The sequence below is a fragment of the Echiichthys vipera genome, assembly GCF_963691815.1.
Source record: "Echiichthys vipera genome assembly, chromosome: 18".
Lineage (NCBI taxonomy): Eukaryota > Metazoa > Chordata > Actinopteri > Perciformes > Trachinidae > Echiichthys > Echiichthys vipera.
The window spans coordinates 12284131-12311503 of record NC_139843.1 but is presented as its reverse complement, the minus strand read 5'-3'; the positions used below and the strand labels follow the sequence as shown (position 1 = coordinate 12311503).

The 27373-nt window shown below is 40.2% G+C and overlaps 1 protein-coding gene across 4 annotated transcripts in view; it reads right to left on the bottom strand.

The window, feature by feature from the left end:
- Window positions 1–26901, bottom strand: part of plce1 (phospholipase C, epsilon 1) — a 69201-nt gene extending 42300 nt beyond the window's left edge. For all 4 annotated transcript variants that reach the window (XM_083932635.1, XM_083932637.1, XM_083932638.1 and 1 more), the window contains exons 1-4: window positions 26763–26901; window positions 24138–24798; window positions 23544–23954; window positions 23172–23381 (exon numbers count right to left, since the gene is read on the bottom strand). In XM_083932635.1, coding sequence (XP_083788761.1) covers window positions 23172–23381; window positions 23544–23954; window positions 24138–24782 — 1266 coding nt within the window. In that variant the 5' untranslated portion in view covers window positions 24783–24798; window positions 26763–26901. The remainder of the gene's footprint in view (window positions 1–23171; window positions 23382–23543; window positions 23955–24137; window positions 24799–26762) is intronic.
- Window positions 26902–27373: the final 472 nt, after the last annotated feature.

Sequence of the window (27373 nt, the reverse complement as noted above, 5' to 3'; positions counted from 1 at the left end):
TTCAGCTGAGCGAACATTTTTGCCTTAAAGAAAAGCGCCTCCTAAAGTTCAAAGTAACAAAATCCATCTGACATAAGAGGAAAGACTCTTGTCCTTAAGTGAACCTGCAGACAAGCTCTTCCAGCACAAATTTTCAGGGAAAAGCCATTATGGCTTATGTTGTGGCACTGTAAGTGGGCACTAATGCCTTCGGGGGCGGATCTTACAAAATTGGACAAAATCAATACTGGTGGCAAAGTGGAAGGATGAATGCAATGCAAGTTAAATGAGAAAACACAGCTTGGGCGTAATCGTCAATAAGCACTGCTTCATAATACTGCCAGGAAAGTGGTAGTTGAAGGCCATCATCCCCCAGGATTACGGTGTAAATTCTCAGAATTAAGTACATGTGAATCTGTGTTCTTTCTTTAAAACCTGACCTGTTTGTACTAGGTGCTTTGCAGCAGCATGACGTTACATGCACGTGCACACACAGTACATGGCACGCTACATGTCTCAGTGGGATGGGTTTCCTGCATGGGGTGTGGGCCTAGCTGTTGTCAGATCTGGGCCATCCTAAGGGAAAAGAGACATACCAGCCTGCACGTTTAGAGAGTGAGAGAGCAAGCGTGATGGACACACACACACACACACATGCGCACACACACGCACACCTTCCTTCTCTCAGTAACAAGCCAATTATGTGAGACTGTACTGTACTGTATTGACCTGCATTCCTGCAACAATCTTCTTACTAAAAGCCGAAACTATCAACACCAGTATGAAACGAAAGAAACACATTTACAAAAATAGCATTTCTGAAAAAAAAAAAAAAATCGTTCCTTATCCAGAACATTCACTGACTCACATTTCTGGTAAAATACCTTTTTCTTTCCTACCAGCATCTAGAGAATGTGCATGTCCACTGAACAGACATCAAGTCTACTACATTAACAGTGTATTTTTCCACATTTAATACAGAGGAAAAGAGCAGACTTGGCCTGGGTTTTACATAGCACTCATGCCTCTGTTATTTATTGTTGGGAAGGTTTTCAGGCAATTAAGGCTGGATTTTCTCTGTTCCCGAAACTAATAAGCAAATAAAATCGAAAGGATTATCAGGTAGAGAAGTTTCAATGCTAATTTACATTGCTTGAATAGTTCAGTAATGAGTATCAAAACGACAGAAATACTGTATTAATGAAAATTACTAGTGGCTGCACAGCCCTAAACAACAGCTACTTTGTATCTGGGTCTCTAAACCACTACTCCATTATGTGTGCCAAACACTGTCAAATAAACACGCCTCATTTTTTGTTTTACGTTTATCAAATCAAGTTAATTTACCATGTATAAGTCAGTTTCCTCTGATGTAATACCTTTCCTCCTCTGACTGTAAATGCAAGTTTTACGATAACATACAGACCAAGAATTGGAAAGAGGTGATACAATGAAGCAGAAAAAGATGTTTGTATGTGTGAATGTACAGTAAGTGCGTAAGAGAGCCTGACGTCGAAGGACATTGTGGGAATGTGGTTCTGCTTTTGATGGACACAAAGCAGCTGTCTCCACACACACGACACACAAACAAACACACTCCAAACTCCAAGCAAACACCGAGACTGAGTTTTTTTCTCTTCAGAATCACAAATGCACACACAAAAAAATAATCTACACATAAAGAGTGGAAATGTTTTAGAGAGAAGGAGTTTGATCTTCAGATTCTCAGGTTTCACAAGAGAATCCATAAATAATAACAAGAACAGAATGGAAATGTACGCTTCATGACTCAAAACTAAAGGCACAAGCGAGTGAATGAGCGAAGGCGTGAAGGAGTGAGTGGGGGACTGAGCAAGCTATTAAATGGTTTAAACATCCATTAAGGGGAAATACTTTAATAAATCAACGGAATTGTCCATTGTCACTAATTATTTTTAATCGCTGTATAAAAATGATCACAGTAATGCAGGCAGGCATGCAGGAAGACAGAAAGTACTCCAACCCAATACCAATTTATCCATTTTGTTACTCTTACTAGCACTACTGATCTTGCCATTTAGGCAGTTAGCAGAACTAAAGCTAGGCTATATGAGTCAACCGCCACTAATACAGCTCGGTTACACTGTGTGTAACGGGAAATGCTAATGACTTAAGCTCAGTCAAAGTAACTTAATAATTACTAGAGGCAGCTGCACCAAATGAGCTCCACTTACAATAAGTTACAGTGACTAAAAATATCATTCATCTTTGAAAGATACTTCACTGTATAGCAGACAGCCAAATCTGTTGCTTATCACTTTAACAATAGTAACTGTGTTAAAGTGCTGCATAGACCTTTTCATTTATGGTGAAGAGCACTTGTTGTCCATATTGCAAATACAGTTAAGTGTACATGCAGGACTGATATATTATTCTCTTTCCCTATCGGTGTGTTCATTCATAAATTAAAAATAGAATACAAATAATTCTAACACCAATTTACATACAAGCTATGACTTTTTTATTACTGACAAGCAGTCCGCATAATCCACACTTATGAATGAGTTTACCATGATGTCCCATTAGCATACTGTTGGGTAATTTCTCTGCCTGGCAACAGCCATTTTGGGAAGGGATTAGCGAGGGACACTGTGGGGCACCACGCAGATCTACTGAACTTTGAGCTGGAACACACACACGTACAGACACATGCAACATAAAATCCAGACATGCAAACACAGTCATGACTCATGCCCGTGCCATTATGTATATCATACCAGACACACACAGTATGTATCAGCATGCAGGACACTGAAGAGGCCGAAGCGGTCTCCCTGAAATCCAACCACCCACACCTCGACCCCTTTGCTTTGATGTCCCTGGCCCACCACACACACACTCACATACTCCCACACTGACACCATGGCTCAGTCACATACACCCTCCTCTTCAATTACTCTGAATATTGTCCAGTATCCAGAGATGAGATCCCTCAATACAATGTAGCCCAGCTGTCTGTGAAATGTTGCAATGGTGTGTGTGTGTGTGTGTGTGTGTGTGTGTGTGTGTGTGTGTGTGTGTGTGTGTGTGTGTGTGTGTGTGTGTGTGTGTGTGTGTGTGTGTGTGTGTGTGTGTGTGTGTGTGTGTGTGTGTGTGTGTGTGTGTGTGTGTGTGTGTGTTTGTGTGTGTGTGTGTGTGTGCAGAACATTTTCCCGCCCACTTTTTTCATGCATGCACACAAAAACACACTGTCGACAATAAGGACACAGACCTTAAATCTGGTAATGATATCATGCAATTAAGCACACACAAGCACTCACATGGGATCGGCCAAATCACTGCATTAGTACCCTGTAACCCCCCCACTTACTCTCCCACGAAGCTGACATTCAAGGAATAGAAATACATCCTTTCGACTGAATTCTACTTTTAGAAGCTTCAAGGAGGGTCGAGGTCAGCCGAGGTCAGCAGGAGGTCAGTGTTAAAAGAACTCTGTTATTCTGGTCTGGGGACTCGGAGCTGAGGTCACTGGGAGATACGTCAGCCACAACCCTTCCTTCACTGAGCATGCCATGCCATCGGTTATTTTAGTCTTAAAAAGTTCTTTGTAAGAAAGAATAAGATTCAAGTGTTTTGGCTTGAGAATAAAAATCCTTGTAGAAATGTTCCTCATTTCAGACATGAAACTAAAATCACTTATCACTTAATCAGGGCATACATAAAATGGTTTCTGAACAACATTTAAAAGCTGCAGGATGTGGCATTATTTTTTATTTTCTCGTCTCGTAAAAAGTATTGCCAACTGACACTTTCCTCAGATAAGCATCCAAAGATTTAGAAATGTTTTTTTAAGAGCAAGGCCACTTGGAGCTGAGGTATGCCCATTCAAAGTAAAAATTTCATGAGTTTCTCGCCAAATAACACCTAATAGCAAATTGTAGTATCCATTTACTCTTTTTCTGTTTTATTGTAAATGTACACAATGCTGAGAAACATAAGAGAGAAAACCGACAACACTGGCATTATTACCAATAAAGTGTATATACTTTTAAATGTAACAATTTAGCCTTAGAAAACATAAACCAATTCAAATTCCGCAACTTGAGTGTTGCAAATTGACAACTAATTTTTTCTGCCTAGCTAAAAATGATTTTGGCAGAGCAATATGAACCCAATAAAACTGAATCTCTCCACTGCTTCATTCTTGAAGAACTGTAAATCACTGAAATTTAGGTCTGAGAAAGCCCCATTTTCCTAAAATCATTTACACCACTTGGTCCGGGTGTTTGATTTAATGCAGCAAAAATGGAGCCGACAAAGCCGTCTGAGGGAAATAAAGAAAATGTGCAGCCTGCCCACCCAATGCGACAAGAGCATTTAAATCGACTGCACTCTATTTGAAAATTTGCTAAAGAGCCAGGTATGTTCAGCAGCTCTGGTATCTCAGCACCCAGACACTCGGATCCCACCCATCCTAGACAGAGAAAACCATAGAGCCATAAACCAAGCACATCCATAATGCCAAGCAGAGATCCAACCTCTCAGGTTGAACATGTGAAATGTTCTACGTGCACACACAAACACACACCACTCTCTTTATCCCAGCAACTTCTAATCCTGGTTTGCATCACCAGAGATAGACAACCTCTCTTCACTGTCCTGTTCTGCTCTGACCTTTTCTGCCGTTTCTGTCTTCACAAGGTAATGTTTGCTTTCCCGCAGCCTGAGCCTGGACTATCTCACTGCTGACTGAGTGCTGTGCTCATCTGTGTGTACAAGCTCTTAGGCCAAAAAGTTGTGTGTAGTTATGTGAACGTAGATACAGATTCTACACGTGTATACATTTTAAGTGTGTACTCGCACAGGCTGTGTGTAGATGTATTTACTGCATACTCTGTGTATTTATGTGCTTTTGAACGTATAAGAGTTCTATCTGTGGATATGGGAATATATATTATGTGTGTGTAGGTGGTCCATGCACTTGAGTCAGTATTGCTTAGACTAGAGGGGCCTAATGTCTGAGTATCTGCTTTGAATAAGCCACAAGAGTGCATACTATGGAATAAAATACACACAGACACTCTGGAACAACTCTTGTGAAAACATAGTAAGAAGATCATAATCCAACTGAAATATAATTTGTTAATTTCAAATCAAGCAAATGAGAAAATGAGTGAGGTTTGACAGCAATGCAAACAATCAAGAACCTACAGCGCAATCAAAGATTAACCGAAAACCATACACATAAACTCTACAAGCAACTTCCTGTACTTGCCAAACCTTATCTTTGTGGTGGATCCAGCATCGTCAACCACATTTAAAAGATGGAACTGGAGACAACAGATGTTTGTAGTACATCAACACTCACATGAGTACTGGACTTACAGCTAAATACGCTCAAATGATCATAGAGGAAATGACTGAAGAAGACAAATAAGAGATAAAAATGATTTCAGCATACTTAAACCTGAAGAGAAGTGGACACTATGAAAACTGAACAATAAGATGCTACAGTTCTTCACACAAAAGAACTTTGTTGTTTTAAAGCAGGGACTTCCAAACCTTTCAGCTCAAGACCCAAAAGAAAAATTTGCTGTCTCCACAGGACTTACAAAGAACACGATTGAGAGTGAAGGAATCACAGAAGTCACACTCAACGTTACCTCAGCCAGAGAGCATGAACACATTTTTCAGGTCAAGGTTCGTGAGAAGAGAGAGAAAAAAGGGGAGGTAAACAGCCCTGCAGACTGAGCTGAACAGCCAGCATGGCTACACAAACACTCTCCTTTTTTAATCAGGAAAATTAATAACATATCATAGGATTGATATGCATTTTACTCTGCTGATAGGCGACCCAATAAAAATGGGTCCACAACCCATTACGAGTCCCGACCTTAGCTTTGGCAAAGACTCTACAGAGTAAGCCTTAAGAGAAAACTCTTTTGGTGTGACTCACGTCTTACATCAGGTTCTCTGTGGCTCTGTGGGTGGATTATGTTTCTCACATTTCTAGGGGTTTGACTCATGCAATACTGCACTGTAAATGTAATGCAGGTGATGCAAGTGTGTGGGTGTTTGAAAACCCCCAGAAGTTCTTTAGGAAAGGCTTTTCCCTGGAATTCCCAATAGCTGTTAGACTGAACTATATGAACTATATATATATACAACTACATTTGCTTGGGTTGTTACATTAAGAAAGCGGGTTAAATTAATACACATAGGAAAAAGAATTTAAAAGAAAAATAGTAAAAAATAATTAATTTAGATTATCTTTTTAAAAAAATCTAAAAGGGAAACTTACTTATTTAACAGAAAATTAAATATTTATTTCAAAGATTTAATTGTATTTACAATATTCATTTTAGCTCACAATGCCACTTATGATCTGCTGGCCCTGATCCCTAGTTATGTAGTCAGATGTGAGACTTCAGTGCGGCATTCTACCGGTTCTTAAAGGGAGTAAATGCACAGCTGTATCAACATGGTGACCTGTCCAGAACCATACAATTTAAACTAGCTTCTTTCAAGGTTTAGGCCATTTGTTTACATTTTTTTCAAAACAGATCTGCTTAAATTGTTGGACATGGAGAGGAAGATGAAGGGAACAAGAGGGGATGAGGGGCAGGAGGAAGACAATGCAAGAGGATGACAGACAGAAGTGGAAAAGGTTGAAATGATAGAGAGAAAAAACAATTATAGAAGAGATCAACAATATTTGAGGAAGGTTTGTCAAAACAGGAAGACAAGTTCAACAGAGAGCAGGGAAAGAAAAGAGATAAAGATGGAGTGGAAGAGGAAAATTAAGGTTGAGGGAGAGGAGGAGAAAGGATATTAAACAGGACAGGTAGGTAGTAGGTAAGACAAAAAGGAGAGAAAGGTGAAGAGAGAAATCACAGGGGGGTACAACAGAGGAAATGGAGAGGGAGGCCAAGGGTGACTTGAATCATAACCCCCTGTTGAATTTCACATGGAGACGTTTCAGCAAAGATCCAAGAGCTGGACCCACCTCCTGAGCACTTCCTCACACCTTTAACAAGCTTAGGGCATTATTGTGTGTACATCATGTGTGTATGCATATGTATGTATGTGTGTGCGTGCGTTCGTGCGTGCGTGCGTGTGTGTGCTTGTGTGTGTGTGTGTGTGTGTGTGTGTGTGTGTGTGTGTGTGTGTGTGTGTGTGTGTGTGTGTGTGTGTGTGTGTGTGTGTGTGTTTGTGTCTGTCTCGCACAGAAGCCAAGAGCAGTGGAAAACTCGAGCGATGGGCAAGAAAACAAACTGCATGTAATAAATGAGAAACTCAAATGAAGGCATTTCTGCGCACTGTTATAACAGATAAGCAGCATCAGCTGGTGGCTGCATTTGTTGGTCATCAACCCCTTTCAGAGTCGGCAAGGAAAAACATCAGAGAACAAGTACAACAGAAAAGACACATTTACAGTAAAGGACTGACTAATCTAATTTGCAGTGAGGGACTAGAGAGTAGAAACAGAATGACAAGTGCTCACTCACAATTCCAGGTCACCATTTCGGCAGATATAATGTTGCACTGAGTGCTTTGTGGAGCACTTTTGAGGAGATATGATATGAATATTGGATGGATGTATTATTATTAGTTATTACTGGTATATTATTATGACAAAAAGAGTCACAGTGGGCTATTCTCAATGAGCCTAAGTGAGGTTAGATGAAACTTATGTTCATAGTTAAGTTAGGATTACACGTTTCTCACCAGATGCACCAAAGCAATTTAGGAGATGAGGACAGAAAAAACAAGGCTTGATTAAATAATGCTATTTAAGTCTTGTATTGGTTTCTGATGCCTTATTAGTAAGGCTGGATACCGTTAAAAAGTTGTGAAACCAGTATCCTTAAAGGGATACAGATACATACAAATGAAGTACTTCATTTGATATCTTATTGTTATACTTCCTTTGATACCCATGGTGTGAAAGGAATCACTCAGGTTTGTAAAATGCAAACCACAAGTCCCCCCCATCCAAAATGATATAAATAATAATAATAATAATAATAATAATAATAATAATAATAATAATAATAATAATAATAACAATAATAATGGTTATTAATTATTATTATTATTATTATTATTATTATTATTTAAAAAGTGTTCAAATTAGGGCTGGTAGATAATTTCATAACTTGATAATGATATATGTACCAATACTGCATGTTTCCTGGTTATTCAATAAATAAATAGTCTATATGAAATGTTCACATGGAGAAGCCCATGTCTGTATACTCCTGTGTGAATTAAATACTTGGCAAATGAATGAAAGTACTTAATATTTTGTATTTTATTAACAACTTTGGACATAACGTGCAAGGACCAAAAAATGGCATCCAAATGACGTAAATATTACGTCCAGTATACGGTATACATGATCTAAGAGAATAGGAGGTTATGTACGCAGTCTGATTGGGGCACTAATGACTTTATTTGTGGTTAAAAGAGAGAGAAAGTTTAGTACTTGTTGGTAGAATCCAGGTCTTTGAAATGTGAGCAATAGCTGCTGAGTAATATATAAATAACTGACAGGACTGATGGAAATAAGATCAAATGTGAGTTTTGAGCAGCCAGTGGATACAAGTAGGGTTAGTGTAGCAGGGAAATTATTAGCAATAAGAAATATGACAGAGGAGCTGGAGAGAGAGTCCGGGAGAGGAAAGAAATGGGGTCATATTGAGGGCCAAAACAACCTGGAACCCATTACCCAGAGCACCCAGTGGGACCCGTCCACACCGCCACTCCCCCACTTACAGTTCTCATGATGTCATAATACAGCGAGAAGCTACACTCTCCTACATAACGGCACACAGCCTTGGTCAGACAGCCAGAGATAAGCGTGATGAATGTTTTTCAGTTCCAGACATAAAAAAAATATCCCGATTCTAGATGCAGACAAATGCAGTCTAAAAGATATGAAAGCATGGGTTGCAGGAATACGTTTGCTTGAATGTGGCATAACCTATTAATACTGTACAGTACTTTGAATGTTGTTTTAAACAGCTCAGTTACTCCATAACTTCAGCTCGCCCTACCTTCTAAAAGTCATGCTACTTTTTCAAAATAACACACTGGATTTCTTACACACTGGATTTCTAACATGTATGTTAAGACAAAAGCCAGATCTAGTCTAAAAGTCCTTTCTGCAAAACTTTTTTTGCTTTTTTCACAAGTTCATAGACATTTTCCCAAGTTATCTTACAGCAGATAAGTGTATACATATTTTGACAGCACTACACTTTCAAGTACGTTTGCTGTATTCAACCTTGAACAAAACATTCGGCTTAATGAACTCAAATCCTGTCGCAGTAACGCTGATCTTACTAAAAATGTAAATCTTAAAGTGTAGTTTCTTACAGCAACAAAATGCAATGAATTAGAAGATTTTCCTCATTATGAGTACAGCAAGAACTTGTAGTAAACAGTTTACTTACTGTAGAACAGTTAAAGGCTGATTTATTGAAGAGAAAGGAAGAAAAACCACCAAGCTCCAATCCCTCTTAGTCTGTGTACACTTAGAAAAGTGAGAGAGGAGGCTTGGGCGAGAGAGAGTACGAGAAAGTGTAAGGGAGTGAGAGTGAGTGAGAGAGAGCGAGGGAGAGAGAGAGAGAGAGAGAGAGAGAGAGAGAGAGGGAGGGCGAGAGAGATCTATCATCAGTAGACCAAGCCTAAGGATGAGAGATAGAGAGGGAGACAGAGGGGAAGATGGAAAGAAAAGAGACAGGGGAGAGAGAGAGAGAGACACACACACACACACACACACACAAGACTGAGGGGAAAAGACAGAGTCTCAGAGATCTCTTCCTAACGCAGAGGGTACCCCCATATTAGGTTATGAGGCAACCCAGCAGCAACAAGGGAGATTTTATCAGTGAGCACACTAAACACAAAGACAGAGGAGACACTGGTATACGAGATTTCAATCGATCCTCCTCTGTGAGCCTGTTCAAACAATGTCTGATCTGAAAAAGGCGTCTTTGTTTTGATGAGGGGCTTCCACGCAGAACCTGAAAATCAACCATTAGAGCCCATTTTTCAAAGCCAACGTCACCAAAGACAATCAATTCTGTGTTCAATTAAAAGACAAAGCAATGATTATGTGATGAAACTTCAATGAACTATTGTGTATCTTTTGGAACTGAGCAGGATGATAAACTACATGAGATTGGATTGTAACAAATGTTTCCGTTACAGATTATTTCCTGAGTTATAACCAAGAGGGTTTGAACAATATGGGGTTTTTATTTTAGACCAATACCAATTTTAGAGGGGGAAAAGGAGACATCACATAATACTGATATGGCAGCTGATCATTTTTGAGCTTGAATGAAAATAAACAATGACAATTTCAATGTGATTGTGCACCGACTTTACGCCGATAAGAATCTGCACAGGCACTCAGAAGGTTACTTTCCTAAACAAACAATATATAACGGTAAGGCAACACACGTCACATCACATGACATTAGATATCCCTTCATTACTCAGTGACTACAGATGAAAAAGGATAAAGCTCAGCAACTTGTGTCAAAACCATCACCGTGACAACTGAGCAAACTGCATCAACTGAGCAAACTGCATGAAATGAATGAACTTAGTGGACCTTGAGTTGTGGTTGTAGAAACTTTTGCTACAACTTGTATTAACATTTACCTTACTGCTTTACTCTTACGCTAAACATAACTATATAATTTCAGATTTGGAATCATCTTCTATGCAGCTATATGATATTATTGTGTTGTGACAATACTTTCCCATTTATTGCAGGCTAAACACTAAAAAATATGGAGATTGTGAAGAAAAACAGGTTCCTCCATGTTATCCTCCTCCTGATTGACAGCGTGATCACATTATCCTTTTGACCGCGGCCAAAACCGGTTTTTCAGCTAAAGTCTAGTACCTTTAAGTAGTGTGAGCGCACCCGCTCCGCGCTCAACTGGGGCCAGCTGGGCCGCCACGGCCCGCTTGAAATAGGTGGGCTTTAGCGGAGCCGTTTGCACATGTACGAGCACGAGCGTTCGCACGTGTACGCGCACGAGCACGAGCCCTACGGCAGTAGCGTTATGTCCGCCTGTTCGGACATGTAAATAGAAGGACGGACCATGCGCGGACATTTAACTACAACAACAATGGTGGTGAAAGGTTCATGTTGGTGTGATGCGGAGGTGGAGTGTTTACTGCTGATTTGGTCGGATGAAAATATTCAAAAACAGTCGACAAGACGCACAAAAACTCCGAGGTCTATGGAAAGATTTGTAAACAAAGCCACACACACGCGATCAATGCGTGTGACGTGTTACGGCTTGAAGGCGTATGGACAGCAAGAAGTATTGGCCGAGGCCCAGGTAGTGTGAGTACAAACGGGGCTGGGGCGCGGGGGGGAGAGGGAGGGGGGACAAGTACCCTAAAGTCCGGGTCTCGGTCCGGGAGGATAGTGTGAGCTAAAATCACCTTAAGGTGTCATAATGGCTAAACAAGCCATGATCCTGCTTGGCTCATAGGGCCAGGTGAACCTGTGGGCCATTAAACTGAGGTAGGACCACTTGATCTTTGTTACCGGTATTAGCTTTGCTCTGGTGAGCGTTTCTATGCCAACCTCCAATTAAAGACGGGCAGCTTTTCAGTAAGCCAGCTCGCGAGCACTTGCAGTTTATTGCAAACAAACTAAATGATCTATATTACATGTATCGACGTGCTCTCTGTTTAACATCAGACACTGGTCACTGTTCAATCAAACAAACAATTCTTAATCAACTAAGTAGAAACACATCTGCAAAAAAAGAAACTGTATTTGTCATTTTTAGCAAGAATTTGAAATTTGTTGAAATCAAAGGCCTAGGTAATTAATTCTCTAATCTGTAATAGCGGTGTAACCAAACACATAGATAATCACAGCAGTCACAGATCTAAATAAATACAGTATGTCCTATTGAATCTGCCTAATCAAGTGGAAAAATTAGTCTGTTTCATGCCCAGGTGACATCAAAGTGGTATAAAAGCAAACAGCCGGCCTCCGTCTTTGATTTACATTTCTTCGATCAATACTGAGCTAATGAGACCAGCCTCCTGAGCCAGCAATAAGAGCCCAAAGTCATGTATTATACCCATTACATTAATTGCCTTTAGAAGGCACAAAGTCCCCAAATCAATCTGTATTGAGACAGTAATACGGTATGATGTGGTGTCGTTTAGTTATGTGACTGGGCACACTTTTCTACCACTAAACAGACACCAGGCTGCTATCTCTATCTTTCTACAAACACCTTGAGGTGGCAAAGCTTATGCTCGAACAATATTTGAAAGGATAATTCCTGAAAAAAGAACATGCCCTGTTTATTTAAAAAAGTGTGCTGCCCTCTGGTGGATATATATGTAAGCACTGACGATTAAAAGTAAAAACCACTAAATTTGTCATGTAGAATGAAGGCAAATGAAGCATCCCCTTAATGAGTTGGAAGACGTCAGGATTTAAATTTAAAAAAAAAACAACTGAAAAATAAACTTCTATCACTTTTTACTTCTCAAACAAACACTGATAAAGGAGATGGGAACAACTAGAGCCACAGCTAATGATTATTTTAATAATAATTTATAAAGCTGTAATGATTAGTCCATCTATCATTTAGTTGATAATCAGAAAAACTATTTTAATTATTGATGATCTCTCTTATCCGTCTTATCTGTTAGTAAATTAGTTATTTTGAGGTTTTGTACTGTCGTTCGGACAACATTAACAATTTAGGATGTAATCTTGGGATTATGGAAGGTGTGATGGACATAATTCACTGTATTTATGGACCAGATGGCTAATCAAATAATCAAGAATTGATCAGCAGATAATCAATAATAGCAATAATCAACATTCAAACCAATGAGCAAAAGGAAGTGGAAAATTAAGCAGTTTGTATGCCCATCATTTCTGATTTCTCATGAAACATAAATCATGATTCAGGCTTTCTGCAGTCACCACATGCCAAGAATATTTAACCATCTAGTTCATTTGCAGAATAAGATTCTCTTCTCCACTAGATGGCACAATAGGATGACTTTCCATGTCACTGTCCATACCCATACATTTAAATCAGCTCTCACTTCATCATAGCTCTATATATCAAAAAGGGAAGGCAAAGAAGAAGCAAATGAAAAGCATCTTTAAAATCATGCTTATCAATTCAGATCAAATCATAAGGAGTGCATGCACAGTTGTTTTGATTCTTAGCTATTTGGTGACTATTCTTAGGCCTCTGTAAAGTGTCCCGACATTACTTTTGTTATGCTTGACTCTATAAATAAAATTTATATTGAAAAAATGACATACTAGATAATCAAAACAATCACATTTTCCCCTGTTATTTATCCCCCTTCTCCCTTTGGAGTCAAAGAGTGAAAATCCTTTTTTCCATCGAGCAGATAGAATTGATTATGTTGATGAGCCAACATTTTGTGATTCTTTCTTTTTACTTGTAGCTTAAATAATCTTCAGAAGGAATGTGTCACTTTTACTGAGACATTCAGGAATATTTCCAAAATACAAAAAGGTAAAAGAGTGGTCCACTCCTTCCCAAAACAGCTTAATATATGAGCAAGACCAAACTGTATGTGCATGGTCTGCCAAAACTGATCCACACTCCCTCCAGCAGGGGTGCCAGGACCCACTGAATTTAGAGTTCTGGTTAATAAATAAAAGGGTCAGATTTTTCCAGCAAGAATCTCTCCAAAACAAGAACTTAGTGGAAGTAGACTGGGTTTTACATCCATGAAGCTATGTTTCCTCTGATATAGCTCTGCTTGTATTTGCTGATTTATCTTAATAACAAAACCTGAAAATTCTATTTAAACTATTATTGTAATGCATCCTGTAAACTTAAGGGTTTCAGTTTATATAAATCCCCTCTGGATGACCTCTCAAATTATGAGTCAAAGTGTCAGAAAGGGGAGGCTATTTTTATATCAATTGTGTTATTCTTTGAGCGCAACGTGGGCCAAAACTGCTTCAGGCTCTCAGTTAAGCCGTTTTTGGGGGAAATTGTTCCATTTCCATCCAGATATTCTTTTCTAAATTAAAACAGCAGGTGTTAGTGGTGTTAAAGGGTTATCATCAATACTGAAAATGTGATTACGTCACTGAATAAATGAAGAAACAGTGTGACACATGTAGCAGCCATGTAGTCAGGGTGCTGTGAGCAGATGCTGTGTCACATGGGGGTGATCAAACTGGGAGAGGTCAACACAGAATAGAAAGTCAGTCAACATGACAGGAAGTTCAAGTTTCTGTGCTTGTTTACAATTCTCATGTTGTATGTGTTCAGAGTTCATGTTGTGTATTTGGATGAAATTCCACATAATGATGCACTTCTGAGATTACCACCCAAACAGTGACACATATGGGTTGTGTAATATTGATCAGGAGTGTGTGTCTATACAAACTGCATTCACCTCACAGGGTCAAAATTCTCCTCTGTGTGTGTTTGTGTGTCGGGTCCTAACCGACAGTTTAACAACCTTGGTTTCTGGAGCAGCACAATTTCCCCACAATATCACAGAGATGTGAGGGGCCACACACACGCACACACACACACACACACGCACACGCACACGCACACGCACACATTTTAACTCCATGAAGCAAAAGCACACTCAGGTGTAGTTTTGACACCCTTCTGTTAACCCACAAAAACAAATGGATGGAATGTGTTACAACAAAAACAGGTAGCACTAGACCATGCTGTTCTCATTCACTGTTCGTACATATAACTACAAAAAGCAATGCACAGTTGTGTGTATTCGATTCTTTTATTTTGTGTGTATTCCACGTATTAAAAGCAGGTGATGTAGTACAAGACTGCTAATCTCCTTTTAGGGTGGCGTGTTTGGGGGTGGATGGGTCCCAAAACATAGGACTTTCGACCGGTGTTTGTGTCCTGAAAGTACTAAGCCAAACCACAACCTTTTTTCTAAGCCTAACTAAGTCGTTTCGCCCAACCCCAACCGTCACCTCTTGTTGTCTAAATTTAACATAACGGTAGTCTTGGTGCCTAAACCTAACCAACACCTTTTGTTTCCTAAATGTAAACGTAAACTTTTGTGCATAACTTTTCATAAGATAGCCTACGAACCTGTTGATGAGAATACGTTAAGCACATGCAGTCCTGTGCAGAAGATTCAAACCTAAAACTTTTACACAGTGATGGAGCTGGGAATGAGGTCTCGCCATGTTTAAAGCACAGAGAGGTCACACTGTTTAAAATACCGTCACTGTGAATAACAGTACTCCTCACAAAGGCCTGCTCGAAATTTAGTGTCCTACTCATTTTCTGTGTAAGCAGATATCTGACTAAACACACTAATCTCAGGCTAAGCCGCAACACCCAGCTGGGTGAGAGTGGCCTGCTCGGCAAATTCCTTTGTAGTAGCACAACACAGAGAGAAAGGTTAAATGAGTGTGACATACATGGAGGTGGAGGTATGTCTCTGTGTGTGTGTGTGTGTGTGTGTGTGTGTGTGTGTGTGTGTGTGTGTGTGTGTGTGTGTGTGTGTGTGTGTGTGTGTGTGTGTGTGTGTGTGTGTGTGTGTGTGTGTGTGTGTGTGTGAAAAGTAGACTTGGAGTTGATATGATTATAATTCAAAAGTGTACCAGCTCATGAATCCTTTCACTTCTATTGCTCACACTCACATTCACACCTACGGGCAATTTAGAGACATCAATCAACCAAACACGTGCATGTCTTTGGGCTGTGGGAGGAAGCCGGAAAACCCAGAGAAAACCTACACAGACACGGGAAGAACGCGCAAAGTCCACACAGATGGGCCCAGTCGGGATTCGAACCAGGAGCCCTCTTGCTGTGAGGCGACAGGGTTAACCACCACACCACACAAACTGAAGGAGAATCACAGCCTCCACTCAGAGAGGTACTCGTAGTGTGGGGCTTGTAATAACTTCATTTTCAAACAGATCTGGCAAAATCCTCTCAGATGGCCAAATTGAATGGAAGATGTTCAATATGTTCAAAAGTGCATGTGTAGTATGTTTAGTGATCAAAAAAATCTCCTAATTATAAATCTTCAGTAAAAAAAGCTGTACTACTCTACTTTTGTACATTCTGTACTCCAACAATGATGCAATTTAAAGTTGCATAACTGATAAATATGTAAGATGCCAGTAAGATGTTAAAGAACATGCCTTTTTGATTACACACACAAAGAAATCTACTGCAGGTGTCCTGCACTAAACTGGCAAACTACAATGTTGCTCAACTCCAGTTCACCTTGCAGATAAATATGTCTTGTTTAGCCAATTTTCACAGCCCGACTTAGGTGTTTTTACTTTTGTGTTTGCCATCCAATCTGTTTTCTTTAGTGCATTACAGTGTACACACAGCAAGCAGCTGGGTGAACAGCTCCACACTTGTTATGTGTGGGGCTTCTCATAATCCTAAAATCTGTGTTCCCAGGTTTACAGGGACTTCCAGCGGTAGACATATGTTCATTTCCAATAGCTCAAACAGTGATTGTAATTGTAATTTCAGTCACATCGACCTTTTTAGTGGCCCCCACCTAATCAGCTGAGTGTTGTTTAACACTGTGTACACACTAATATATTATACTGTACATTATTATTATTAATTACCATCTGATATTGTAGGTCGGTTGCTCTCTGATCCAATCAAGATGGCAAAAATCTGGTACCAATACCGAATAAGATACCATACATTACGTTCAATTATTACAATTACATTTATTGCGATATTTTGCAATACAGTAAACAAGACGATATGTTGTAATTTTAGGAACATTGTCATAAGATACAGTGAGGTCAAGTTTTTTTTTTCGTTTTTTTTTAAATGGTCTCACTACACTGAAACTACTATGGGAACTTAACGTCATCACACATATTGTAATTATATTGGGCTTATTGAAACCCAGTTCATTTATTTCCAGACAGTTTAGTGACCCCTGTATGTAGAAATATTCAGATACACTGTTTTAGAATAGGCAAAAATAACACATTTGTAGTGCATGAGGACAAACTGCATGGGAATAGTATAAAGTGGGCATGTAGGTAAAGGGGACATTCATGGGTACCTATTTTCATTCCGATATCTTTAGGTGATCGATACAGTATCACAAATCATAATGTATTGATATTTTTACTTATAACTCTAATAACAAGAAGTAAAAGGACTGTGTTATACATGCATAGAGCATGTGTTTTTATGGTTTAACTAGAGATGCTGACTGTGTGATGACCGTAATAAAGAAACAAACCAGTCTACCAAAGTAATAACCTAGAGAGCCAATCAATGCAATGACAACATAGCATGGAATGGATGTTTTCAAACCGGATATTTGCTGGACATTTTATCTTAAAACGTTACCTATGAAACAAACCATAATTGGTGACCAAGATGAGGATCTGTTTGAAAGAGTCATTACCTGAGCTCGTAAATAACCGGTCTTTAAACATATTGACCCATTTTACAGGCATGGATGTTGAACGTGCAAAGGGCTGGAGGGAAAATAACATTCAGCAGCGCAAACAAGAATGAGTTTAACAACAAGTTTAACCAGAATTTCCATATGTCACAGGCTGCATCTTATAGTATGGGACAGCCGAGTTAATATTTGCTCTACAGAAATACGATTTATTAAATCAACGGGCACTGCAGTGTACCTTGCAAGTCATACCGACATAAGTCTCAGTCTTATGGATGATTATCAAATTTGATTTAAGAGATTATTAATATCATGTTTTCATTCTTTATTCTCAGTTCATTCATATATGTTGCAATCATCACAGACTGGGTTTGGGACTTAATCAAATGTTTTCTTTGCCAATGGAGAAAAGCAGGGATTTAGCTTACTTTGATATTTCAGTAGCCGGTATTGCCCTTTAATCAACTGCACCCCCTGACTGATGACGCACTCTGAGATTTCACTGATAGCATAAGCAACATTTAACACACCAACTTCTTCAAAAGTCAGAGTCCTGAGGGCTATAGGGGGCTAGATATAGAAGTCAAAGTCAATCAAAGTGATAGCATAATGTCCACTGGGACAGATAATTGATTGATTTTACAGGCATTCAATATATATATTTCAATGGGATCTTTCAGATATGAAAGTAAAAGGTAGGATGCATGTGCATTTGTAACACTTATAAAACAAACCAACATGCATCATCACTCAATGGAAATGGTTGTCAAGCATGCAGGGACTTAATAGATATTGAACTTCTGGTCACGAAGACTTTAAAACTGAAGTTTTGAAAATAAAATGTTATATAATTAACAAAGTGAGATGAGTTAAAAATTATTTCATGTGACTGGCTGCAGCACCTCCAAAGGAACTCCCAGAGAATATCTCCCAGACACAAGCCTGTGTGGTGCATATCAAAATCTGAGGGGACTACAACTCCCAAACAGCATTTCAGGCACAGACATTTTGATCCACTTTCTCAACACAGATGGTTTTGAACAGGCAACACTCTGACTTTAAGTCCATTTAAAAGAAGACATACTTAGGGAAACAGGAAAGCACAGAGTGCACCTTGAAGGAAGAATGTGTTCCTGTCCCCCAAAACTAATACCAACCTGGGTGATGGGAAGGTGATAACCACTCAGCCCAAATTTCTATGGTAAAAAAAAGTGTATAGTCCATGCCTGTGACTGCCTGTGTACGTACGTGCGTGCGTGCGTGCGTGCGTGCATGCGTGCGTGCGTGCGTGCAAGGGTGGTCACTTACCACTTAGAGTGACACCACTGAGTTAAATGAAAGGACTCAGCAGGACTCTAATTGGTAGACTCCACAAAAGGCAAACAAGAAAATGTTTCTGGCTTCAGGGACTCTTTGATCCCTATGCTGTGTGTGTGTGTGTGTGTGTGTGTGTGTGTGTGTGTGTGTGTGTGTGTGTGTGTGTGTGTGTGTGTGTGTGTGTGTGTGTGTGTGTGTGTGTGTGTGTGTGTGTGTGTGTGTGTGTGTGTGTGTGTGTGTGTGTGTGTGTGTGTGTGTTTAATATGATCAGAGACGATTTATTTTGCATTTTGACTGCTAAACTCCCCCCTCCTATTTCTAATATTTTCCATCCTCAAAGCAATTTCAGTCAAAAGCAACTGGACTTGGTCATTTGTCTAGGAAGACGTTTCACATCTCATCCAAGAGGCTTCATTAGTTCATGTTCGCATCTGACCAGGCATGGGACTGGTCCCACCTCTTGGACCTGGACAAAGGAGAATATTCACAGGCTAATATTTTCCATCATGTTCATTTTCCATTATGAACATATATAAAAAACCTATAGAACACATAAGTCCATAGCTTTGTCTTGGGCTAAACCTATTTTTTGTTTCCACTCTCTCATTCTGATTCCCCCCCACCTTGTTTCTCACTTTTCTTCCATGGTAGATTTTCTTCTCTTTTTTTTTCCACTGTTAAAATCTAATTTTCTCGCTCTTTCTATACCAGTGTGTTACCCTTGCCTCTCAATCTCTCTCGCTCTCTCTGCTGCTGCTGCCCTGCTTCAATCCCTCCTTTATATAATCCTGTGTTCTTTGGCACGCTTCATTAGTTGTAGCAATAAACACACAGGGCCACAGGATACCTCCACAAAACTTCTCAACGTGATTACTGCAGAGTCAGGCTTACATGCCACATATAGGGGGGCTGTGTACCCTAAAGTGTGGTTGTGTGTGTAAAACATAGAGGGGAGTAGAGACAAACAGTGTTTTTTTTTGTTCTTGCAATTATGCAATCAATTTACAATGATTGTGTATTGAATACTGCATACATATCACAGTGACAACCCGATGGTTTGGGATGAAAATAAACATTCTGTGTTTCTTTGGTTTAGACACTTTGTTTAAGATTTTAACAAAAATGTTGTATACTCTCTGATCTTCCATTGCTATGTCTCCATCTGCCATCTAATAAAACAGAGAAAATACATAAAGTTTCTTTGCGACTGCAAAATTATGACTGCATGACTCCCATTTGTTTGCAGTGTGATGCATTCCTACTTTCTCATAGTATTTTATGATCATGATGACAACTCTGCTACAACTCTACTTATTTAGTGCTGCTCAGTGTTCTCAGATTTTCTCTGGTGACCCCTTACAAGAGTAACTCAGATGGTGTTTTGACAAGGGAAGTGCTGGCAACTCCCCCATTTTCAATAGGCTCATTATTAAAGCAGCTCTGCTTGGACTTAGCTCAGCCTGTATTTCTACTACCACAAAGGGCTCATAAAAACACTTTGGCAAAGTCAGAAACCACACTGCAGCGTGCATAAGTTAAGAGTATGAGTGTGTGTTTATATGGTGTGAGTGTACAAGCCCCCGTCCACACATGAGAAACTTTAGACAGTACTTGGCTCGGTTGTGGCAATGCATAAACCCATAAAAAACTCAAATACATAACCATGTATTTATGCACGCACATACTATACATTACAATTGTGCACATGTCGGAATCCCATCATGAAAACAATGCAAAAATGCACAGTGACTGTATAGTAGACACGCTCCTCTTGCTATCTAATATCTATCTAATAACTATCTTACAGATATACTGTATACAGTATATTCCAATGGAATTTAAACTACCGCACACAGCAGCAGTTACACATAACAGAAAAGTTCAATAAAAACACAGGTTCTCCTTGACATCACAATATAATGAACTTGGTCTTGCGTAATTCCTTGGTTGTATTTGTCAAAGCGCTGGGTTTTTTACAGGAAGAGGAGGGAGAAGATAACAAAACATAACATAAACACAAAAGGAGAATATCCTGCCGTGAGATGCTGCTGATTCCCAGCTTTCACAGATTCTCACAATGTTTGCAACTCTCAGACTGAAAAGCATGACAGACAAAATATCTCGTATTGAAAGGTAGCAATAAGCTGTATTTTCTCTGAATTGTGGCTGCCAAGGCTGCTCAAGCTGAACAGCTCCTGTGAGAGATTTTCATGTTTGTAAAAACACTCGCTCTTGCTTGGAAACTCAATAATAACATAGCAATATCCTGGGTCTCTGTCTCTTCTCCTCCATCTCTCTTTCTCACTCTGTCTTACTCATTTACCTACTCTCCAATTTCCATGGCTATAACTTTAATGCAGATGCCAACTCTGCTCAGTTCATTTAGAGAGGTAGAGAGAGAGAGAGAGAGAGAGAGAGAGAGAGAGAGAGAGAGAGAGAGAGAGAGAGAGAGAGAGAGAGAGAGAGAGAGAGAGAGAGAGAGAGAGAGAGAGAGAGAGAAGACTCAGTCATTCAGTCTGTCAGTAATATAGGGTGCAGAACTAACAGAGAATAAATCATTTTTCCGCAGCAGTGGCCTACCCAGAACAAAGAGCCTGTGTATATGTGTTTTTTTGGATATGTGTGTGCGTGTGTGTGCGTGTGTGTGCGTGTGTGTGTGTGTGTGTGTGTGTGTGTGTGTGTGTGTGTGTGTGTGTGTAGGTGTGTGTAGGTGTGTAGGTGTGTGTGCGTGTATAGGTGTGTGTGTGTGTGTGTGTGTGTGTGTGTGTGTGTGTGTGTGTGTGTGTGTGTGTGTGTGTGTGTGTGTGTGTGTGTGTGTGTGTGTGTGTGTGTGTGTGTGTGTGTGTGTGTAGGTGTGTGTAGGTGTGTGTGTGTGTGTGTGTAGGTGTGTGTGTGTGTGTGTGTGTGTGTGTGTGTGTGTGTGTGTGTGTGTGTGTGTGTGTGTGTGTGTGTGTGTGCATGTCTGTGTGTGTGCGTGTTGGTCTATAAAAATATTCCTTAAACAAATTATTCATCTTTCATACATAACAAGCGTTACATTTCAACCAAAACAGAGGAAAGAACAAGCCAAAAACAATCTTCCTCCATTGAAGCAAGAATCAATCAAGTCATAAATACTCTTCCACCAGTATTGTACTTTTTTGTGGCAGGGAACAGACAGTTTGAAGAGCAAACCACATATTAAATCCTATGCCATATCATCTGTGGAAAATCCACATCATTTTAAAGCTCTTAAAGAATAAGCACATTATAGCTTGAACGAAACGTCAGTGATGTAAGGCCATGAACACCATAAAGATTGAATCCCTCTGCAATATATTTCCTAAACTCTTAAAAATGCAACCTTAATAACCTTTGGCATTTTTATTTAATTGTGCAGATTAAAACTGCAGACTAGGCACTGGAATCCCTTTTACCCTGATACAGTTCTCTCTTAACGGGAGAGTGTTAGCAGTAGCATGGGTGTGAGAAATAAACTAATCAAGATCTGAGAAGTTCACTGATAGCAATGCTACCTGCGTTTTCAACAGCACATTTGAGTCATTTAGTATGGAATGCTTCTATTATGCATTTGCATTGAAAACTTAAAGTTCCTATAAATACCTATACATACATATAAATACCTATTTAAACGAGGAGTCAGGACTTGCAGTGCAATTATGATGTCACAACTAGGGGTGCAACGGATCGGAGTTAAAGATTGGATAATTTTTCGGATAAGCAAAAAGAAAAGGACAAGACAAATAAACATAAGTTTGTCTTTCGTTTATTATTAGTATTATTTTTTCCATTCCTCCACTGCTTGTGTCAGTACCTGCGCAAGATGAGTGCCTGTGTGACTCTCGTAGAGAGGCGTGTCTTGAGCACCGGACTTCTCATCTACCAGTCTGCTGTGATGAAGTGAGCAGTTATTAGCGTCAATTAGCTCTGCGTTCCCCTGGACGTGTGGCCATGCTTAATGTGTTTCCACTGTCATATGGCTTTCTTGTGCGTAACGCTTATATCAACGTACCTCTTTTTCTTCCTCATTACACTTGACAGGGAAGCCAAAATGCTCCCAAACAGGGGATTTAAATGATGCGGGCCGTTCAAAGTCCTCTGTTCCTCCGCTGGCGATAACCACACTGCTCTTAATAAGTGTGTGATTTCCCGGCCGCAGTTACGGTGCAGAGACGCTGAGAGTGCAGATGCGGAAGATACAGAATCGCTGACCAATCGGACCAGACTGGGCTTTTTTGTTAGGGGTCTTAAAGAGACAAGCGCTTAACTGAGCGTTTCAGACAGAGGGTGAATACAGGTATATTCATACAGACAGTATGAGAAAAATAATGTGTTTTTTTTAACATTAAAGCAAAACATGTTCTAGTGGAGTATAAGTATAAACCTAAAAATGAGCATGATATGGGACCTTTAAGAAAGATGTGTAATCATCGTCTTACCTTCTGTAGCTTAACTCCCACAAAACATAGTATCTCCCTGCAGACTTTGAATTCTTCTCCCATACGACACATTAGGAATGGCCACATATCCTTCTTGCTGGGCTGACATATCCTGTGATTAACAACTACCTCCAAGACCTCTTCTGAGATGCATCCTGATGGCAGCGTCTTGACAATCGCTCTGGTTCCAGTACACACTGACTTTGTCATCTTAAGGAAAGAAGAAAAGTATTCAAGCATGTGTCATTGTTTTGTTTAGTGAATGCTAAACACTTTCAAGGGTGATAAAATGAAACAACATATTCAAGGTATAAATTCTATAGAGCACCAAAACTGTTACTGTCACAAAATCCCAGTCTTGCATGTAAGTACCTTTTGATTATTCTTGAAGAAGCGCCTCACAAGAACAGTGGAACGCTCTTTACGGTTCCTTATAAACTCTGTGTTATCCAAGAGACCCTCACCATCCCCCTCATCACTGCTGCTCCCCCCACTGAAGTTCCTGGGCATTCTTGATGATGACCTTTCATCGTTCCTGAGGCTTGTCCTCATGGTTTCTAGAGATGCTCGTCTTAGAAATAGTTTCTCCAGGGAGCATTTGTTAACCCTGGGCCTTCTGTTCAGCCTTTCTAAACTTGAGTAGCCATCTTTGAGATTGTGCCGGTGGATGTTTCCATTCTGGTGTTGCTGTCGGGGGTTTGGAGTGGGAGAACTACAGGGAGAGGACACCGAAGAGCTCGGTTCACTGGACGGACTGCACTGAGATGAGAGGCACGGTGATTTCTAGAAGCAGAAAACATGGCAAATTAAAATAGTCTTGATGTTTCTGTACAGCTAAATTAGCAGTGCCTCAAATGGGCCATCTAATGGGGTAAAGCATTTCATTTACAGTGTAAACATTGTGATGTTTGTTTTTCTCATCTTTCTCAATTTGCAGATAACCACGGCTACTTCCATCTTTGTTACCTTGTGGAAAGCCAGCATAGACACAGGCAGGCTGCTGCGTCGGATGTGTCGCTGGCCGGGCTGAGAGGGGCTGGGGCAGAGGCGAGGACTGTGTGCAGGGCTGGAGCTCGGACTGGATCTGGCGCTGTGGCAACAATAGATGTTTGGACCCGTGTAAATGCTAGACAGGGTGCAGGAGCAGCGGGTACTGCCACTTGTGTTTCTGCCTGCATCCACACCTTCTCCGGGGTTGTCCAGCTGGCACGGAGAGCCCTTTGTAGTTTTTCCAGGTATCGGAGTAACTGTGTTAGGTATTCCTTCAATTCTCTTTCCAGCCAACAGCTCTGGATAAAGTTTCTGTTCTGTACTCTGGAGTTTTGAGCTGTAATCCAAACACTCGTATTCCTCATCCAAAATTGTCCCTTTCCCACTGTCACATGTCAGCTTCCTATAAAAGATGAGGGAAGGGCTGCTCCGCTGTTTTGAATGCCACAATTGGTCAGAGTATCGCGATACTTCCTGGCTGTCATTTGCGTGTCTGGCCTCTCGGCTAGATCTGCTTTCAGCGGATGGAGTTGAAGCACGTTGACCCAGGACTACAGCCCCGACCTGTGTCTGATTTTCTTCAGTAGCCATCACGTCTCCTGGAGCGTCCTGCTTTATCATTTGTTAAGCTGCACCCCTGAAAATAAGTAACACTTCGCTGTTGATGACAGATAAGCAGGAGAAATCTATACTAACAGCATTTTAGAAAAACTTTCAAATGTATTTATCTCATATTGGTTGCCATTAAACCCGACCTTTGATGCAAGCACCAGTCGAATACATTTCTCTAAGACTCTCTTAACTCCTAACTAGGGATGTCCGATAATATCGGCCCACCGATATTATCGGCCGATATTGAGTTAAAAATGTAATATCGGGAATTATCGGTATCGGGTTTTTACAACCGATGTTAGTTCTGTAGGCTTCAGCATTTCCGAGTGTACCTGAATGCAACACGGGCCGTAGGCTTCAGCATTTCCGAGTGTACCTGAATGCAACACGGGCCGTTTACAGGCGCGTGCTTGATGACGTATAACAACAACACGCTTCACTCGTAGGTTGCTAACCGTGGCTAACAAGCTTGCTCTCCCGGTGCATGAGATGTCCGTGGTTTGGAAGTATTTCCAAGTGTCACCTATTAACAGTAAATGTGCGCTTTGCAATGACTGCAAGGCGTTAGTTATGAGAGGAGGAAACAAGGCGTCTTCCTTTAATACATCTAATTTGATCATCCACCTCAAGAAGAATCATGCGGAGTTAAACGCTACATCTGTGCAGCACAGTGATGAAAAGAAGCAACAGCCGACACCGAGAAACAGACTTTTTCTATCGTTCAGGATGCCGGATTCACCAAACGTGTGGAGTTCCTCGAGCCACGTTATGTCTGTATAACGCCCAGTCACAAGTATTTCTCAGACCAGTGGAACCCGAACTGTACAGCATTGTTTACAGTCACGTCGAGAAGGTAATTTCTGGTGCTGAATCCATTAGATCCAATACAGGTTAGCATGTTGAGCTTAACTGCTGATTTATTGATTGTATTATTTGTCAAGTTACGGCCGGTTACTCAGTCTGGAAAAAGAGGACTATGTTTGTTTACTACTCTGGACTGAAGCTATGCATCTTCCTTGTTGTGATGTTGTCTGTAGTGTTGTTTGAGGCAAAATATTCTCTCTAAAAACACAAACAATTAAATGAATGGCACTTTTTTCAATAACTTATTTTGTACAGACTGTGTTTACATTTGAAAAGCCGTGTTGCATTTATGTATGCATCCAGTGGGGCATCACAATAAAATTAGGCATAATGTGTTAATTCCATAATAGGTGATATGTGATGAATTTTGGTGTAAAAAGGCTGCATATATCGGTATCAGGTGATATCGGTATCGGGTGATATCGGTATCGCAAATTAAGGGTTGGACAATATCGGATATCGGATATCGGCAGAAAAGCCAATATCGAGCATCCCTACTCCTAACATTTAAGAAGCAACGTCTTCCATCTCAATTAATGGCTCCTTAGAGCAGCAAGAGGAAATTAAATTTGCAGAGGAAATGCAATTTGCAGACTTACAAACCCATACATTGTGTAAGATGACAATATTGTCATGTTTATAACTCTGATGGTCTAAATGACTAATGATAGTGAGTTTGCCCTTAATGGAGTGTTCACATATTAAAGAATGTCTACACTGTTTCAGCTCAGGGGGATTAAAGCATCTACGCTGCAGCTTCGCCTTGTGATTGACTGACTGACTGACTGACTGACTGACTGACTGACTGACTGACTGACTGACTGACTGACTGACTGACTGACTGACTGACTGACTGACTGACTGACTTACTTTCATAATACCATTATCAGAACCAAATGTCTGTATTTTTAGTTCAGTTCAAAACCAATACTACACAACAGTCCTGAGCTTCTTTCTCTTCTCAATTCCTGTGTGCCATCATGGTCATAGGCCTGTACAGGAGCAAATAATGACTTCAGCTTCCAGTGACCTCTTCAGTTACTAAGACAACATGTCCATACAGAGTGTACTATGTGACTTGTGTGTGCATGTTGTAGAAACAGAAGCTTGTGCAGCTGTACAAACCACCAGATAGAGAACCCACGGACGTGACCCTGGAGGACTGAAGAATTTCCTTGATAGTACCGTTCACAGTCACAGCTCACAAGGCCATGTGTGTGCCTGGGTGCGCTAGCCCTGACTGGTCCTGACATGCATCTGTGGCATTAGTTTAGCAAGTTTGGCAAGGTTTCCACTTGCAGGCCCTGAGAGAGAAAAAGAAGGAGAAAGAGAGAGAACACAGACACACCAATCAATATTTACATTTTTTTCACAATTTAATACACATATAAAATATTGAAAGAATGGTTGTGTGAGGGAGAGCTAGAGTAATACAACTAAACATACATGAGAAACACATTTTGCCAGCTTCAAAGGATTAATATTTTCTCTCATTTCCTTCTGTGCCCTCTTTTTTCATCACATAACCTTTCTTACCTACACTAACTAGTCATATAAATCAGTGGACAGCGCATGAGCCATTGTGACTGAAACAACTGAAATAACAAAAACGGAATTTCAGCAGGAAGGGAAAAATGAGTGGAGGAACACTTATTTTACAACCATAAAAATAACCAACTTTCTGTGGCAATAAGAATAAAAATATAGACAGTACATTCATCCCCATTTCCAGAGAT